Source organism: Rosa chinensis, chromosome 1 (genome assembly GCF_002994745.2).
Source record: "Rosa chinensis cultivar Old Blush chromosome 1, RchiOBHm-V2, whole genome shotgun sequence".
In the NCBI taxonomy this organism is placed as follows: Eukaryota; Viridiplantae; Streptophyta; class Magnoliopsida; order Rosales; family Rosaceae; genus Rosa; species Rosa chinensis.
Genome location: NC_037088.1, coordinates 61,968,808 through 61,987,875, shown reverse-complemented (window position 1 = coordinate 61,987,875; position 19,068 = coordinate 61,968,808). Strand labels below are relative to the sequence as shown.

The 19,068-nt window shown below is 40.6% G+C and overlaps 4 protein-coding genes across 9 annotated transcripts; 1 reads left to right on the top strand and 3 right to left on the bottom strand.

Annotated features, from left to right (window-relative positions):
- Nucleotides 1–1,116: 1,116 nt before the first annotated feature.
- Nucleotides 1,117–5,017, bottom strand: LOC112196318 (splicing factor-like protein 1). 2 transcript variants are annotated; one of them, XM_024336664.2, is made up of 2 exons: nt 2,583–5,017; nt 1,117–1,507 (listed from the first exon to the last, which is right to left on the bottom strand). In XM_024336664.2, exon 1 carries the CDS (start codon nt 4,922–4,924, stop codon nt 2,615–2,617), a length of 2,310 nt encoding a protein of 769 aa, XP_024192432.1. In that variant the 5' UTR covers nt 4,925–5,017; the 3' UTR covers nt 1,117–1,507; nt 2,583–2,614. The 2 variants fall into 2 exon arrangements, with proteins under 2 accessions (XP_024192432.1, XP_024192497.1); XM_024336729.2 differs by having other exon boundaries at nt 1,117–1,394.
- Nucleotides 5,018–6,602: 1,585 nt separating this feature from the next.
- On the top strand, nt 6,603–7,935 carry LOC112182002. Its single transcript, XM_024320428.2, has 4 exons — nt 6,603–6,723; nt 6,840–6,872; nt 7,123–7,286; nt 7,625–7,935. Exons 1-4 carry the CDS (start codon nt 6,606–6,608, stop codon nt 7,727–7,729), a joined length of 420 nt encoding a protein of 139 aa, XP_024176196.2. The 5' UTR covers nt 6,603–6,605; the 3' UTR covers nt 7,730–7,935.
- Nucleotides 7,936–8,337: 402 nt separating this feature from the next.
- LOC112187976 (protein DYAD) lies at nt 8,338–11,711 on the bottom strand. 3 transcript variants are annotated; one of them, XM_024326972.2, is made up of 8 exons: nt 11,539–11,711; nt 11,343–11,443; nt 10,683–11,236; nt 10,200–10,583; nt 9,938–10,046; nt 9,714–9,797; nt 8,874–9,461; nt 8,338–8,791 (listed from the first exon to the last, which is right to left on the bottom strand). In XM_024326972.2, exons 1-8 carry the CDS (start codon nt 11,618–11,620, stop codon nt 8,651–8,653), a joined length of 2,043 nt encoding a protein of 680 aa, XP_024182740.1. In that variant the 5' UTR covers nt 11,621–11,711; the 3' UTR covers nt 8,338–8,650. The 3 variants fall into 3 exon arrangements, with proteins under 3 accessions (XP_024182740.1, XP_024182732.1, XP_024182747.1); XM_024326964.2 differs by having other exon boundaries at nt 9,714–9,806; nt 11,539–11,710; XM_024326979.2 differs by lacking the exon at nt 9,714–9,797.
- A 3,636-nt stretch (nt 11,712–15,347) lies between these two features.
- Nucleotides 15,348–18,709, bottom strand: LOC112187998 (F-box/kelch-repeat protein At1g74510). Of its 3 annotated transcripts, none has more exons than XM_040513080.1 (2): nt 17,444–18,709; nt 15,348–17,344 (listed from the first exon to the last, which is right to left on the bottom strand). In XM_040513080.1, the coding sequence occupies exons 1-2, from the start codon at nt 18,062–18,064 to the stop codon at nt 15,569–15,571; spliced, it is 2,397 nt and encodes a 798-aa protein (XP_040369014.1). In that variant the 5' UTR covers nt 18,065–18,709; the 3' UTR covers nt 15,348–15,568. The 3 variants fall into 3 exon arrangements, with proteins under 3 accessions (XP_040369014.1, XP_040369013.1, XP_024182760.2); XM_040513079.1 differs by having other exon boundaries at nt 15,348–18,083; nt 18,347–18,709; XM_024326992.2 differs by having other exon boundaries at nt 15,348–17,919; nt 18,347–18,709.
- Nucleotides 18,710–19,068: the final 359 nt, after the last annotated feature.

Here is a 19,068-nt window from a genome sequence, read left to right as displayed (position 1 = left end):
CATCAACACTTGGAACAAAATCTTTAGGGGATTGCAATTTGCAAGTGAAGAACATCCTCGCAAAATCTAAGTGTGAACTCTCCATGAAATAATAGGAGTACGTAACCTCAAGTGTGCGGAGTCGTATCAAATATGAGGGGCCATTACTGAATTCATGTTTACTACCGCTCATCTTTCAAGTTCCTTTTTTACAATCGATTCATCAATACAGCATTGTTTCCATGCTTCTAGTGAATGAATGCTACATCACCGAATTCATGTTTAGATATCATAGACGAACTTGTAATTGCAATCAAACTACATATTTGAGAATGAATGTCTTTTTCACATTTTAGTACATTCCATCTGATCAATCATCCCCGAAATATTAGTTGGATCGTGGCCATGCCTGCAGAAACCAGGACTAGTGGAAAGAAGTGATCCTTAGGGTCCGTCTTTTTCAGCACATGCCCATTTCATGCAAGATGAGAATCAATATTTAGTGCAATTCGGTATAGGCTCATATTCAACAGTTGCTATTGGAAAAACATGGAAAGGTAAAACATACTCATAAAAAGCAAAAACCTTTATTTAAGACCAATCTTAATTTTCATTTAAAAAGGAATATGAGTATGGACTTCCCAGCTCCAAGGAGAAGTGCGGCCAAAATGTACAAGTCAAAACATAGCTTGAAGACAGAACTCAACGAAACTACTCGTTATTGCTGCAACTGTATAACAGACGAATACAAAATTTGGAATGGGCATGGATAATTGCAGCCTAAAGCCACCGAGATGATAAGTGTTCTAAGAAGTCCCACCGTTGAAAGCCCAAAGAGAAGGGTATCCCTAAAATGACTGAACTCAGAGCACACCATAACTGTCACGGGAAAGTCAAGCAAATTCTCCTCTGCAAACAGGGTCAGTAATTCACCATTGACGGAGATGGTGGTTAGCTACAACATAATGGATAGTGTTAGGATATACCCAATTACCAAGAAAACAATTTTCCTTGACTCATTCATACTTGCTCAAACTCCCTTGTACTCACAAGTCACAACCTAACTAGGAAGCTAAGCAATCCTAGCCCTCTTCATTCAAATGAGAAAAGTTCCCAAGGAAAAAACTACCAATCTAGTGACTTCCAAAACTTCTCATGGTTCTTATTTTCAGAAAAGGCAATCACTGAGTTTACGGATCATGATGCAAAACCACTTGGTCAACATGACATCATAAAACATCAGTACCAAATATTCAGAACAAAACTTAAAAAAGACATTAGTAACAAGACATATTAGGAGCAATCACAGAAATAACAAAAAAATAAGTCCAACATAAGCAGCGAAAATAACATGAATCATATGGTTTGATGGCTTCTCCAACATGAGAGCAATCACTGAACTTCCAGCCAAGTCTCTGCAAAGGTCATAACATTACAGCAAGGTTAAAGATGTGAGTCCCAAACTTCCAACAAAGTCATGGCAAGAGGTAAGAAATCACGTTGACAAGAGCTCCAAGAAACGTTAGTCCTGTAAAAGATTTACATAATGGCAACAGAGAAGTGTCAAGAACAGAAATAACATGATAATAATGAATTATGCAGTGACTTTATCCAAACACTGAGAATGGAGACAAATTAAAGATGTACCCCTTCAGAGGATAAGAAGGAAAACTATAAACCATGCATCATTACTATCATCTCTTAAACAACATCGATTTTTAAGATAAATTAATTAAATACAACAGAATTGGCACCAAAAGAATAGTAATCATTAGAAAGTCTTTCTTCATTTCATCTTTCTTTTTTGGTGCCATATCCAGAAACTCCTTGGGGACCACATACTTACCATGGTTGCATGAACATCTTTTTCCGTAAAGAACCTTCACATATACAAAAGACCAAGTGAAAGCCCCGGTATGAAATAAAACTAAACAAAAAAGAAAAGAAAAGAAAAGGAGAAGGTAAAATTACTGCAAAGCAGATTCTAGAAAATACACATCATTCAACAGATCCCACCCCTCAACAAAGCAAGAGGGAGAGAGCCGAAGGTGTTAAAACCAGGATACAACGTATAAAAATCCATCTTTTGAAATTTACTTTGTACAGATTTTATGGACACGGCCAAATATTTGTGTAGATCTGTATATACTTATTAAAGGTGCAAATTGCTATATTAGCAACAATTCATACCATTGCACACTGCTGTAACACGTTTATTGTGGCTTCTGTAGTTATACCTTTTCATTTGGAAAAATAGTAGTCTAATATAAATTAAAAAAGAAAAACAGTAGTACTTTTCCAAAACTTTAAAATTTGACAAAATTTTTCATAAAAACACAATTACTAGGCAGTAAAACATAAGGTAAAACTCAAAAGATATGTTCAAAATCATTTGATAGCAGAGACGTCTCCATATATTGCTCTGCTCAAGTATAACTGATGCTGCTCTAAAGACAGGTTAAACATATTTTACATGCAACTAATGAATGTCCCAACCTATTCATATGAATCAAATATACGAGCAAAGAAACAAGTAGGCATCCAAAAGATACGAAAACCAAACATGTATTAACAGAAGGAAACAAAAGACATGCAATGCATACCTGTCAACGTGGAGAAATAGCAAAGGACCACATCATTTTGTCTCTGCCATGAACTTCTCATACTCTGCATCTGCACCATATGTTGCTTTCTCTGCAGAAGAAGCAGGAGGGGGAGCTGGAGTACTTGTGGCCCATGGCACATTACCAATGTTCTGAGATTGGTCTGTAGTTGAGGGAGGGGGAGGTGGAACAGCATTGTAGTAAGATGAGTAACCATATGAAGATGGAGGATAAGTGTGTTGGCCATTTGGTGGCATTGCCGGTAAAGAGCTCCCATACATACTAGTTGGTAAAGATTGGGTAGGGTTTTCAGATTGAACTCCTGGAGGAGGGTAACTCTGCTGTGCTTCACTGGAGGGCAGCTGAGGTGGTGCACCAGGGGGAGGAGGGTACCGTGGACCATAACCAGCCATAGGTTGACTCATGGGAGGATAAAACATTGCTGAAGCAGGAGGAGGGGGAGGGACATAAGGAGCATAAGGAGGAGGAATGGGAGGTCCCCATGGAACCGGAGTACCCGCATAGCTAGTAGGTGGTGCATTCCCAAGAGGACCACCTGGGGAAAACTGCTGAGAGGGATAGGCACCAACAGGCTGACTGGAAACAGGGTATGACGGCATTGCTGAAGCTGGTAGTCCGGGAGGCACAACAGGCTGGGGAGGCTTGCCAGCAACTCTGACAGCAATTGATCGCCCCTCAAGCCGATAGCCATTCATGCTTGCAATAGCATTATTAGCCATCTGAACATCTGCGTACTTCACAAATCCATAACCTTTACTCAATCCAGTAACCCGGTCCTTGATAACTTTGGCCATCACAATGTCACCGAACTGTGAAAACATACCGATCAAACCATCATCCTCAAGTGTAGGTGGCAAGTATCCAATGTACAAATTTGTGTCGTCATGTTCCTTTGTAGTAGGCTTAATTCCAGAAAAACCCAACCCTGGATGTGATGCACTGCTAGCACTCCCACCACTGTTAGACCACGGAGGATTGCTTACTGAAGTCCCTGGGCCAAGAGCCAGAGTAGCAGTCTGCTTAGTTGCTGACTCGGGAACTGTCCCACCTAACTCAGCCAAAAAATTCTGATACTCATCATCCATTTTCTTCCCAGATGTACCCTTCATTGGACAATCGATAGTAGGGTGCCCACCATCACCACATATCTTACAGAGCACATCACTCTTAAAGGTTGAGGTTCGTGAAGGACATGCATACTGACGATGCCCAGGCTCACCACATAACCTACAATACTCCTCATCCCTAATAGTCCCATTCAACGCCGCGAGTTCCCTAAGCTGTTGCCTCTTATGCTCATTCAACACCTCATCCACAGGCTGCAAGAGCTTCTCCACCATCCCAGCTGCAGCATCAAGAGCATCCTGCGTATCAGCCTCAACCAGAACATGCAAGTCCTCATTCTCCGAGGGATCAGGCTTCAAATCCCTCTTCTGTTGCAACCTACCCTCCTTCACAGACCCTTTCCCCCTAATCACAATCTTCGCACCAGTTTCTTTCTCCATCCTCTTCTGAGTATTACCCCTTGGGCCGATAATAAGCCCAATAAAATTGTAACCAGGGTACTCCTTCATGGGAATGTAAAGCTTCTTGTGAAGCTTAGGCGGCCTGTAATCCGCCGGAGGCTTATAGTTAGGGTTCCTCTTAAGAATCTGAGCAATAATCTCCTGCCTCTCTCTATTCAACCTCTCACGCGCTCGAAACTCTCTAGTATTAATCCTAATCCCCATGTTATCATACACCGGCTCCGGCGACGGAGACCTAGCTCCTTCGGGTCTGTCATCCAAAGGCAACCCCGAAGAGAGCATCCGACTAATCTCAAGAAGCCTACTATTCAAAGCTTGAATTTCAGGATCGAATTCTATACCTCCCATGAAATCCGGCAGCTGAACCACCGGCTTGGGCTCCTCGGCGGCCCACCGCGACTTCCTCTTCCTCTTCCCGCTACCGGATTCATCCCCCTGGTTCTCCGACTCAGGCTGCGGGTCCCACCGGCTGCGACGGATCCGCCTGCTCGTGGTCTCCTCCTCTCCGCCGGAGACTTCCCGGTCGGTCGTCCCGCTCTGGGTGTTGGTCAGTCCGTTTTCCGATATCAGCAGAGCTACCGCCTTGCCGGCGTCGGCGGAATTTCCGTTCTCGACAGCGGCGGCGGCGGCGGCGGCGGCGGCCTGGGAGGCTAGGGTTTGAGATGGGGGAGGAGACGGGTCCTTGTAATCGGAGACTAGAGATTCCGAAGGAGGGTGGTGGTTGTAGGAGGCGGGGGGTTCGGAGGGAGGTTGGTGATCTAGGGTTTCGATAGGGTTTGGTTGGATGGCCTCCATGGATTTTGAGATCGGAGAAGAGAGAGAGAGATGTGGTTGAAGACGAAGACTAACTATCGAGGAGTTCGGTAAACGAGAGCGGGATATAGGGTGTTAATAAAACGACATTGCGTATTTTATATATAGGTGTGAACTGTAGCTACTCCAGGCCCAGCCCAAAAAGGGATTTGGCTTTGGATTCACAGTCCCATTTCGTGTTCTTTCTTGACAAAAGGACTTTTATTTATTTATTTTAATTTTTTTCGGGTCGGTTTTAAATATCAAATATGGACGAAAGGTTGAAGGGCCATTTAGCTGAAAAATTGAAATTTTCGATTGCAAGACCAAGCATAAGATTGAGAAAATAAGGAGGTTACTCGCAATACTGATGTGGGAGTTATGTCGATAATGTGAAGTGTTTTAATTATTTAATGTGATATAAACTGTTATGCTATTATCATTTTTGTGAATGATAAATGAATAGTTTGATAATAGATATGTTATAACTTTTATCTTGTCTACTTGTTTGATACTTTTAAAACTCATTTAGTCATTTAAATATATACATTTGAAGTGAATTGAGATGAGATTCACCAAAATAAAAGCAGCATTGGACACCAGCCGCTACGGGTGGGTGGAAGCTAAATGTTGATGGGAGTTTCTTGCCTCAAATAGCTCATGGAGGAACTAGGGGAATATTGAGAGATAAAGCAGGAAGGTTTCGAGCTGCTTTTGTAGTCCCTGTACACTTAGTTGCCTCGGCCAAACAGGTAGAGCTTTATGCTATCGCTGAAGGACTTAACCAGTTGAAGCAGTGGCAGATTGGTACTGCTATCATTGAGACAAACTGCTTCGAAGTGATTCAGGAAATTGCAGAAACGAACTTCACTCATTTTGCTACTGAAGAACTTCTTGAAAATATTCGAAGGGAGTTACTCTCCTTGCCCAACGTAACTTTGCAGCACACTCCCAGAAGTTGCAATAGAGTAGCACACGTACTGTTTAGTAAATTCTGCATATGATGCTAGCATTAGCTCCAATTGGCTTGATCACCCTCCAAATTTCATTCTGGACTTGATCAAGTTTGACTGTAAACATCTAGGATAATTATCCCCTGGCAATATATGTTTTTTTTTTTTTTTTTGAGTATGGGCAATATATGCTTTAATTTCAAAAAAAAAAAAAAAAAAGAGGTTCACATTGTATTTGTTTCTCGGAGACCAAAATAGCTATTTATTTATGTATGAGAAATTTTTCTTCAACATTTTCAGTTATTAGGGGAATTTGACTTTCTTCTTTTCCTTTTCTCGGTTGATCATCCACCTTCCCTCTTTTATAGTCTGTAAATCGTGGTGAATCCATCTCCCAATTGTTCGCCGATAACTTCCCATGGTTGTGTTCATATCATGATATTTCTCGTCAATCTCTCTCCAAGATATATAATTTTTTATTATTTTTTTATCATATTAACCCTAATATTTGTTTGTCAGAGCCAGTTGAAATATAACTAAATTTAATAGTTCAAAAATGAACACTTCGCTTTATTATGGTATAGATGAGTGACACAGAATTCCAATGTTTCGTCACTTTCATCCTAATATTCAATTAAAAGGAAATTTCATAATTTCCGCAATTTCTCATCCAACGGTCCATGTTCTTCCGTCACGTCAGCAACTCTGCGTCTGGAATATATCAATGAATTATGAGCCGAAGCCCAATGAACCCCCGAGTGCATACAGAAGAAACTCCGGGCAAACCCTCCTCGACTAGTTACATGGCCTGCTCCGATTCCGGTTCACTTTTCCGTCGCCGTTCCAAGGGTTAGTATACTCTCATGTTCAGGGTTTTAATATTCGTTAACGGTAATTAATGATTCGTTAATTGTTCGGGTTTTATAGAAGTGTCGTAGTTATTTGGTTGCTTTTACCATTTGCAGAATCATCATCCAGTTCCCCCCCAAAACCAAAGAGTAAGAATTCTCATTCTATTTTCTAATTCAAGGGACCAGTTTAATTTACTGGGTAAATTCAAGTTTACTAGCTAGTAGCTATTGGTTATTGCCCTCCTCCTGCGAGGGACCAGTTTTTTGTTTTTTTTTGTTTTTTACTTTTCTCTTTGAAAACACAAACAATTACGAATGTTACTAGCCTCAACATTTCAGTATAACAACATCAATTCTTGTTTGCATAGTAATGGCTTTATGTATTCTTTTCGATTAGGTCTTAGTGAAGTTCAAGATGAGCTTGTCAAGAAATATCCTCCCGGTGCTGTGGTTATTCTGACTAGAACTCCGTCGAGATCAGCTGATGATTTCAGGTGGGACTATCACAGGCCGAAATACCGATATCCTACTTGTGAGGAATGGATTGAAAAGTTCTACGAGGTATCTTAATTTTCTGTTGTTAAAATTCTTCATGTGCTTGCTGCATTGCTATGTCTGTTCAAAATTGGATGGAAAAGGTTCAGTATCTGTTAATAACACAAGAAGCACTATGCACTTGATATTGTTTTCTGTCTTGTTATCTCATCTCTTGCTCGGAGATGGAAATGTTACGATAATCATCTTAACCATGAATGTTGCTCGACCTTATCGGGGACTTCAGAGTTTAACCCCATTGTTACATCAATTATTAAGTTAGTGTCGGTGATAGATTCAGTTACTTCTGCACAATAGGATCAGTAGCGAACTGATTTTTCGAATGTAAACCTCTGTTCTTGCAGTACCAACGCTTGTGTGGAAGAAATTGTCCCGTATGGTCCAAGATACAGATTGAGACCTGTGGTCTTGAGGTGTACCCCGAAAAGCTATTGAATGACTCGAGTTGAAATAGCTAGAGAATGACTTAACTTGCAGTTGTTGGGTTTGAATGTGAAGATCCAGAGGCTTACTCCAGGCATTATCAGTTAGAGAAACAGATTTTGTTGCTGATGCTTGCGCTACTGTATGCTCCTATAAAGACGTTGAAATGATTTGACTTCCTCAATTCATTCCCTCTGTTGGAAAGCTTTTTGAGTATGCAACTCTAGACAAATTCTGTTTGTAATTTGTTTTAATTCAGTGACTTTCGCAAAAGATGATCTTCAAAATGCATCACAAATTCAAGAAGCATTGTGGAAACGCTACTAGTGTGCTAAAAGTTGTAAACCAAAAACCCTCTGAGATGAGGAAAGCTAGAGAACTACATGTGCCATTGAAATTGTCCCTGGTTATAGCTTCTTAAGAGTGACCAAGTTCTCAACAATTTTCATCTGAGACCCAAATTTAAACTAATAATGTATAAACATAACATTATCGGGAACATTATCACTAATTTAATAACAATCTAAAGTAACGGTCTGTTCAATTGTAGAACCAAGCATAATGAGGGTATGTTGAGATTTGCAGAAAGAAAAAAACACCAAGAAAAGCAACTAAAAATGATCTCTGGCCTTAGAAAGCTAATCATACTATCAATTGCCTCATACTAGCTCTCCACCAAAACCATACATATCTGTCACACTGATATTATAGCTCAATAACTGTTTCAGATTTTGGATCCAAAAAGGGTAATAGATACCCACCTACTTGGAAAAATTTAGCCAGCATAAAACTCCATACATTGGAGTACAATGTAAAGTACTTTCCAATGATCAAATATAAATACAATTATTGCTCGATCATATTCTAATTCCGACTAATAATATAGCTCCCTGAGTTCGAACCAAATCAACATCCGGTATCCAAAGAAGGGGTAGGAGATCCCTAAGTTACCCACCATTTGCTTCAAAACTACTAGTGAAAGAAGAAGAACACCACCTTTGCTGATGCTTAGAGTTGTACCTTAACAATCCCATAATATCCATCCCTGGATCTGTGTCATGCTCCATGGTCCTTTTGGCCTTCACCATCTGCAATCCAGTAAAATAAATTAAACTGCACTTCCATTCAACATATAGAACATAGAAAGAGATCATCAGCATTAGTACTCACATTTTGATGCTTTCTCTGGTAAGTGAGAGCCTCAGGAATTGCAGTAGAGTCAGAGTTGTAGGCATCAGGGAACTCATTGAGGTTGATGTTAAGGGTTTTGCCAATGCTGATAGAGTCAATCTGGGACTGGGGGTTTGTCTTCTCAGGTGGCATGGTCACATTGCTCAAAGTGCTTGTGTTGACTGCACGTCTCTCAGCCAATGGCTTCAGAGGGGAGCCCAGGTTGTGCTCATTTGGTGTATGAAGGAATAGGCGGGTTGCTGACTTGTTGGAAGAGGAAACTGAGGGTGGAGTGGGGACCAAAAAAGAGTCGGTTTGCTGAACCACACCCTTTGGAGACGCACTCGTGTCTGGCCACAGAAATGTTCCTTGTGGCTTGCAAATCCTGAAGCTACTCCGCAGCCTCTCTATCTTTGCTGCCTTGTCCTCTATACTATCCTTGTCTCTTGAATCCATCTTATCTTTTGTCCCTCCTTCTATGTCCGATATCAGCATTGGTACTTCAGCTGTTTCTGAGTAGACGAATGCTGATTCTTCCATGGTTGGTTTCAGCACCCTCATTTCTTCTAGCAATGAGTTCAATTCTTCCTACAATAATAACCTCCCCAGTTTCATCATCAATAATTTGTACATTGCTAAATGTCACACAAGTATGGTTTACAGACAGTAGAATGCTACCTAGTTAAATCAAAATGCTATCTATGACTGGAAGTGATTTACTAAGGACATAAATACTAGATGCTCAAGTCAACATTAGCATTGCAACTAATATATATGTAATCATAACAAATGCAAAAAAAAGGAGAATATTAAAGTTCCAGGGAATTTCATGCTCCATACCTCAATTCCAGAGAAAGATTGAGAAAGTTGTAGCATTTGTTCTTCAATTTTAAACTTCCTAACAGCTAGTTCTGTGTATTTGTCCTGTGACTCCTGCCAATTATACATCAAACAAGTAGCACTACCTACTTAAACTAACCATAAAAAGCTGACCAATCATCATGATCAATAGTCAAGAGTTATCCATTCCATACATTTGATTTGCATCACTTCTCATCATTTACCTTTCGATTGGTTACTGAACTGTAAGCTTGGCCCTGATCCAGAGTTGTCAGCGAAGAGTTTGAGGTGGTCACCATAGCTATATCCTCTTGCTGCTGAAATTCCCTCTCTCTGTATAAACCAAAAACACATAAGCTCAATCATACCAAAGCAAATTATCTACATAAAAGGCACATATATCAAACAATGCCTAATATAAAAATGAGTTACACTACTCTATAATCCAAACAGATTCAACAACAATAAGGTAAATGATCCCATTACCTTTTCACATTGGCTATCTCTTCCCAAATCTCCTTGAACATCCTCACACAAGTAGGGTCCTGAGTTGGGTTATCCCCAATCTTCCACCCCAGGGGTGGAGTCCAATAAGGATCCTCAACCCCAGCCTCCTTCCTTACACTCATTAAATCAGCACTTTCCAGCCAATACACAAGTGCTCCATCAGCATTATGCCTTCTCCGAAACCGATCAGCGCCACCCGGAGCTACCTTCCCAGCCATATGCTTCAACAAATGGTCTATCAAACCAGTGTCCCCAATCAACTTCCGGGCCTCACACCTCAGTGGTGCTCTCCGTATTGGATTCTCAGCACAAACACCTTTTGCCTTCATCACCTTAAGTATGTTCTCCTCTGCTGCCTTATACCTAAAACCCCAAATTCCATCAACAAAACTCATTACATGAAAACCAACCTCATCAAAATTCAAAACAACCAACTTAATATTAAAATGCTTGATTCCATACCTCCTTGCAGTCCATCTCTCTATTGAGGCTTCAACCAATTGATTCTGGGTCCGGTCATGAACCACTATTTGATTGTTCTGCTTCCGACGCTTCGCTGCTTTGGTCTTCTTTTGAACCAGTTTTCTCTTCCTAAACTCATAGCGAGGCTCTTTCACATCTTCATCCTTCTCCGTTTCTTCCTTCTCCGGTTGTTCTTGGTCAGAGCTCGACAGACTCTCATGCCTCGTAACGCACCGGACTAGTTTGCGCTTACCCCATTGGACCATGCCGCTGAGCTTAATCTCCGACAAGCAACACGGAGATGGGCTTTTCCGGGTAGCGAAACGACGCCGTCCGGCCCAAAAACTCCACATCATGCTCTGCTCTGCTATTTCGTGATGTGGGATTCTCCGGTAAAGCACCTCCGACGCGATTTGTGGAGCCATAGAGTAGTTTTCGTCGAAAGCAGGAAGGAAGCCGTCTGGGTTTTGGTAGCTTTCCTCATTCAGATGGGTTTGGAGAGAGTGAAGGCTTGGAAAGCTCACTGAAACCTTGAACAGAGACTTTCCATTCACCTGAAAAGCGATTAAACCCAGATTCAAAACCCATTACAAACAAAAACCAAAACCCAAACTAGGAGAAGAAAATGAGTAGATTGTTCGGGGTTCTAGTAATGAGTACCATGACGACCCGAATCGACTTCATCTCTTCTGAGGCAGTAGCAGGAAGCTTTAAATGGTCTAGTTCATAGAATGAACCCACATGGATGTGGTCGATGGTCTCTGGAATAACACCAAAAAAAGCACAGATATCGATTAAACAGTGAGGACAAAAGAACAAAAGAGATTGATACGTTGAACCAGAAAAGCTCTGTTACCTTGAGAAGCAGAAGCATGTGTTGACAAACAAAGGCTTTGTGCTCTTTGTTCTTGATGCTTGTTCTCCAAGTACTTCTTCATCTTCTTCTTCTGCTGCTTATTTCAAAAGCACTCAGAAGAAACACCTAAACCCACCCACTCCTGTTCAAGCAAAACCCACACACACTGTTCACACCATGACCCCGACTATATATACCAACAGGAGTGTGGTGGGTTTTGCATGAATGCTTTGGATGTCTGGAGACGCGCCAGGTTGGCGCGCGTGTCGAGTGCAGAGCATTCAATGATACAAAACGAAGCGAGCAGTGCCTTCCTCCGAGTAAAAAATGCACATGGGTCTAAGTAAGAAATGGAAGTCGTTATGAGACGTTTGGATTAAAAACAAAAGCCTTCCTCCGAGTAAAAAATGACAGAGTAAAACGTTAAAAAAATTTTGCCGCTATGCTCTGCAACACTGGAAGAACTTTAGAAGTTTTTAATTGCTAATGTGCTACATATGCGTTTGTGTCCGAATTAAGGTGGTGGTTGTGTGACACAACTTCTGTCCATGGCCATATTATGTGACGTTTCACCCTATGTATGAATGTAACATTGTTTTGGCTAATACACACATTCATATACTGCAATATTTTGTTAACATGCATTTTTCATCTCTTGATGAAACAAGAATTATTTACTCATCGCGTTATTCAGAGGTAGCATTTTGACACAAGTGACGACAAATTTGGTGCATTACTTATTGAACAAGTTTGATATTAATACTCATGAATCATGATAACCTTTAAATAAAACAACGTAATTTTTTTAAGATAATTGTTAAATGGAAGCTATTTTACCATTCAAGCTCGCAATTGAATATCATCATTGACTATTATTTTAGGGGCTGTGACCACTTACCCAATTTTGGGCAAAAAATTGCCCACTTACTCCACCAAGAGTTTTTTAACCTCGTTTACCCAATCTAACATCTATTGACATTTTAGCCCCTATTAATTAAATTTAAACCCATCCATCTCCTCTCAGTCTCTCTCTCCTTCCCAAACTCTCTCGCTCTCCCCCCGATCTCCACCTCCTCTCTCTCTCTCTCTCTCTCTCTCTAGCCGGCAGTGGCGACCACGCCTTCAACACCTTCGTCGACCTCGATCTCGGCGCCGGCTAGCACATCCCAAGCCCCATCTTCGTCGACCTCTGCCAATCACTGAACACTGTTCTGGTGCCGATCACTGATCTGGTGCCGACCATCCTCAATCACGGATCACCGATCTGAGGCCGGTCGGAGATGGGCTGCAGGTGAGAGACTGGATAAGAGGGCCTGGGGAAGACGAAGGCGGAGATGGAACAGGTCGGAGATGCGCTGCAGGTGAGCGACTGGAGATGGGCTGCGTCGGGGCTGGGACCGGTCGGAGAAGGGCTGCAGGTGAGAGACTGAAGAAGAGTCCGGTCGGAATCGTGCCGGAATCAGGCTGGAGAAGCATGGGTGTCCACAGGAGAAGCATGGGTGCCCCCCAGTAAAAAAAACTGTGGGGTTTGTTTGATGGTCTACTGGGGGGCAGTAGAAACATTATTGGCCCCCAGTAGACTTTGATACGAGGGACAGGGATCACTATAGTGTGGTGTATTGATAAGTTACATGTTGTTTTCTGTGTATTAAAGTCAAATTATCTGTGAATCCTACAAAAATGTGCATTTTTGGTGGTCTATTGGGAGGCAGTAGAGACATTGGACTTTGTATTGGGAGGCAGTAATATGATTACTGGGAGCCAATAATATGATTATAAATTGATCAATTGTGCCTGTAGTGTATTCATTTGGTTCATACAATTCACTGGACGGCAATAATATGATTATTGGGAGGCATTAATATGATTATTGGGGGGCAGTAATATGATTACTGGGGGGCAATAATAGCCGAATTCCTGTCATCGGTCGCCGGAATCCGGTCACCGTTCGCCGGAGTCTGGTCACCGGTCGCCGGAGACCGCGTCGGCCACTGGTCACCGGAGCACAGCAAGGTGGAGGGTGACTTCTCTCTCTAAGTGAGAAATAAGGAGAGGGCAAAAAAGTCTCAAAAAAAAAAAAAAAAATTAATTGGGTAAAGGGGAAATAATCCCTTAGAGTGTTTTGGGTAAATGAGGTTAAAAAACAGTTGGTGCAGCAAGTGGGCAATTTTTAGCCTAAAATTGGGTAAATGATCATTTTCCCATTATTTTAACATTTTTATGAGTCATGATCATTTGTCCGTCTGTTTGGTATATACAATTGCACTCAATAGACTCATATTATTTATTTGTAAACTATATATAAAGAACTTTGATATTGAATTGCATCACAAAGCGAGTTGAACTATGATTGAAATCAATATGTTCTTAATATTAGACACGAGTTATTAATCTTTGTCTTTGGATGAAGTACCTAAATCAGTTTAGCAATCAAACCGTTGGGGTGATTATATGATCTAAAAAGCTATTATGAGTTTTTATATAAAAAAAATTCACTCGCAGTAATACTATTTCCAGTGCAGAAATGTGATCATGTAGAGAGGGAGTGAAAATATTGGAGAACTGAAACCGAATGAAGAGAGGAGTGAGCATGGAATCATTACCGGACCTTCAAAATCAGATTTCCAAACACTTGAGTTTCACTAATTAATCAATTATGTCTCGGAAACCTGAAAAACGTTGATAGTTTTGGATTCAAATTTGCTCACCACCAATATTTTGGTGATGATACCACTACTTAATATAAAACTGTCATGTGTTATAAAACATAATTATAGTTAATCATGATGTTTTATTAAACAAATAAATTTTAAGTATTAAATTAATTATACATGACGTAGCAAGTTTTAATTGAGTGGTGATATCACCACAAAATAAAAATGGTGAGCAAATTTGAATCCGATAGTTTTGATCCAAGTCGTATGAAGAAGAAGAAGAAAGAATTGGAGATTAATTATAGTAAAGAGAGAGATAGGCATAAGTTTTACCAGACCTGTCATAGATTTTCTGGCAAGTCGCTTCATTACATAGCGAAATTAGTGCCGCAATGGAACATGTATTGTATAATTAACTGTAAAAAAAAAAAAAAAAAAACTTTGAAACCTGTTAATGACCGGAAAGAAGAGAATCCAAGAGAGAGAAAATAAAATGAAAAGAGGTAATAAACAAACGCCGCTCCTCAGGTAACGCTCTCAATTTTCTTCTTGGTCCCCTACTTCATTTATTGAAGATACTGATTTTCATATTGCCTTATTTTATGGCCAAATTCAAGTCATTTTGTTACATCACCCTACTTATAAATGTAATATAGTTTGGCTACTACACACATTCATGTACTACAACAATTTGTTAACATGTCTAATGTTAGAACGAGGGCCAACTATTTCAATTTTTTTGTTTTGTTGGTAGAGTGTGTTGGTATAAAACATTAACTATTTATTCGTTAGGTTGATCAGAAATAGCATTTTGACACGAGTCGTAAAAATTTTGTTCAAGAAGCTTAACATTGGTAAGACTTGTTCTTCTATTAGATCATCACTGAACTATCATCCTTATTAATAGTTAGTTGAATAAAGATGATTATTTAGTTATATCATTTCAGTTTTTTTGAATGACAACTTTGATCATTGAATTGCATTACAAAGAGATTGAATTGTGTGACAATTTGTTATAATTTTAATAAATTTTTAACTTTAGCTGTAAAGTTTATTATTTCTTCACAGTTTCTCAAAAATTGTCATTTAAGTGAGTAATACTCTATATGTAATTTAATTACTAGAACTTGGAGTTATATATATTAATTTGAGAAATAAAGAAAAAGAAAACTTGAACCATAACATAATTCTGCAATGTTTCAATGAAACTTTTGAAATGGACGTCACAACCTACAAATGTACCAGGGCTTCAGCTTATTCATCTTTGCTACTTCTACATGACACAACCTTTGAAAAGCTCTCAAGGTAACAAAGGGATAAAGACGAGACGCAACACACCTTCTAACCAGCAAATGGTGTCACGGAAACCGGACACCTCAGCATCCCATCACTGAACAATTATAGACAAAGCCTCGCAAATCTTCCCTTATAGCGAGCAGGTTCCACTGCGGCGGACCTTCATCAGGGACCCAAGAATTGACTTCAATTTGCTCTACTCCAATTTGCTCTACGCTTGAACCCCTACGTCCACCGATTATAATTAACCGATTACCACATGCCCGAAATGCTACTCCCCAACCATTAATTGAGTATGTCCGCTCAGGCAATCCCCCAATAGTAACCCACACGTTCCTCTCCTTATCATATTTTCTTACCTCCAGTTTTCCCCAATCTGCAGCATACAGTATGTTATTTACAACTGCAACCAGAGGAGGTGACCCAGCTATAGCAGGCACATCAGTTGCTCCAGCCCCTTTCTTTTTTCTAGGGTGCATGTTAGGTATCTCAGTCCAAGTCCCCCTCTCCAAATCATAAACCTCCCCAGCTGAGCTGCCACCAATCCCGCCAATGACATAAAACTTCCCATCCATAAATACCCCAGAACACATTCTTCTAGGTTCATGCATGCTCGGAAGAGTCAACCAAGTTCCTGTTTCTGAATTGTAGAGCTCAGCAGTGCTCAAGATATTGCCACATAGATCGCAACCGCCAGCTACAATGGCAATTTCCCCACTGCTAGCGGAAGCGAACAAGAACCTAGGTGTATTCATCAAACGGCCGGATGACCACCTGTGTGTCAAAAGGCTGTATTTGTAACACACATGGGACATTATTTCCTTTCCAAATACAAGAAGTTCGGTGCCAACGGCTAAAGACTCCTTATCTGAATACATGAAACTTTCATTTGATTCTATTTTAGGCAAAGGCATCCAACGTCCACGATCTGGATTAAATGCCCACCATTCAGAGAGAGCACAAGAGAAGTAAGCCCAATGTTCTACAATACCCATTTTCCGCCTCAGAGTGTACAGCTCTCCACTCCGAATTAGAGAATGGAAACTCCTACACAGCATGGCAACTGAGCCGTAATCAGCCCTAGAACAACGAACGAGACAGTCTACTGAGACGTCCCTTCCTAGTTGGTGGAATAGTGAAGCCGGATCATATTTTTTCCCCTCATGATTCTGGTCATTTGGCTGGTCAGAGTTGGCATGGGAAAGAGCAAGATTATCCATCACTGCTTCCACTCTGTCAACAGCATCTGCGTGCTTGCATACCTTCATCAATGCCATCTCTTCCCCATCTTCAAGTGGGCGCTTACTGTTCGAGAAATCAAGAACACGTTCAGTGTTGTACATCCACCGACTCTCTTGCTCACAGGAGCTCGGAAGCTGCTTTGAAACAAGATAGGAAGGACCCTCCAACATGCTGTTGAATTGGGGATTATGGTGAGAAGAAGGCGTTGAGTGCCCCAGCTCTACTTTTTCTTCTTCCTGCACATTCCTTGTTGAATTATCAATGGCCTCTATTTCTTCCGATTCTGTGACCACCACTTGGATATTTGCGGTAATAAGATCCAATGATCCCTGCATATTCAGTACATCCAATCCATCTGCAGGTGAAAGAAGTTCAGGCAGCACGTCAGATAAACCTTCAGTTTGCTTGACTCCCTCATCTTTGACACTTGCCGAGTCCAACAAAGCCTCCTCAGTCACATCTCTTAGTCCCTGCATATTGAGCATATCAAATCCAACTGCAGTTGAAAGAAGTTCAGGCAGCTGCACGTCACATAAATCTTCATCTTCAATTTTCTTGATCGCCATCTCTATGTTGTTTGCAGAATCAATGGCCTCCTTCATATTCCTTTCTACCTGCCCTTTGAGTTCAATGAAGAGCCTGAAAAGATATTCCTCCAAATTGAAAATTTTGTTAGGGAATTTATACTTTTTGTAGTTGGCATGCTTACGAACCTTGGAGCATTTGTGAACAAGCTCCACACCATTCACTATTTGTATAATAAGCTTTTCCACTTCTTGCTCTGGAAGATGCACTACCCTGCCATGTTCGGCTACCTCTTCTATCAGTGGTTGTAAGCAGTAGAGTGTGGATTTGAATGTGTCGAGGAGGCATTTAAACATCATGTTCTCGATTTTCACTTGTATGACAGCATCAACCAACTGTCGGAATACTACTCCTAGAGCAGGATCAGCAGCCCCTACTCCGCTTGATGATGGAGCTTGTTGCATGCTATTAGGAACAAGTCTCTGTATTGTCTCTTGCTGCTTTATCAATATATCATAGACTTCCTGCTGCCCCCTCAATATACCATCTACTTTTTTCTCCATTTCAGCTTGTCTTTTCTCCATATCATCTTGTCTGTCTTTGAAGTGTCTTGCCAAACATACGAGCTCGGTTACATTCCTCATTTGCTCCAGCCGTAGTGATTCTACCAGACTCCAAAGAAAAATATTCAATTCATCAAGTTGTTTTGCATAATCAGGCCCTATGCAGTTGCAGCAATTGCCCCAAATGAGAATGTTCCACATGCTAAGCTCGGATAACTTACTCACAAGCGCTTTACCCTCATTCATTTTTTTTCAAGCTCTGCCACTGTATTGGTTGGGAGATTTAGTCGAATGTTATTTTCTCCTATCTGTTCGAGAGTCCGTGATTCTAAACAGCGTAGTGTGAATTCGAGATTTATGAGGTTGATTTTAAACTTTCTACTTTTGTGAACGGCCACCTTAACTACATCATACAGCCCTTGGAAAGGGATTCCTCCAACAAAGTTCAGAGCCACAGACCCCATAATTACAACAAAATCAGTAAATTATTGCAGCTATGTATTTTCAAATCCAAAGTACTTAACCAACCTGGATTATTGCAGATTGATCAAGACCAGCTTGATCCTTGTGGCTGTGGATGATATGAACCATGAGCCCACCCTTGCTCCTTGGCCTAGCTCCTCAGTTTTTCTGGACAAATCGATATGAGCAATTCTAAATGCAGCAGTAAGTAAATTGTCCAGACCACTTGGAAGAAAATGGAAAAAAAGGAGAATGCATTTGTCCACCATTTAGTGCCCCCACATAGTCGAAATGATAGAGAATGCTCTTTTTCTGGAAAATTTGGCAAACATAAATGGAGGAACAATCCTAGAACAGCGTTGCACTTGCAGCTTCTGTGTATCTTCCCTTGGCTTTTGTAATAACAATTAATATTGTTGTTTTTCTTTTTCTTCCACTAAAGTCTAAAGGACTTTCGGTTTCATTCCCACGTTAGATAAACAAATGGTTTTATCTTTTATGATAGCTTTTCTGCAAATAAACCAAGACCTTTGCTGGTCGGGGAGGTTGACCATTGACTCTGACGAATTTTTTTTTTTAATAGACAAATGCTCCCCTACTTCATGTATTTTAATATCTAGACAACTATAAATGACTACCCGACCATACTTTATTTAACACAAAAGTTCATAACCTTTTCCACCTTTTCCCTTATACAATTAATGACACTCCCTATTCTTTTTTACCCTTTTACAATTTTACACAATATCAGCTCATATTTTTGCTCTTCTAAGCTAAACACAGTATCA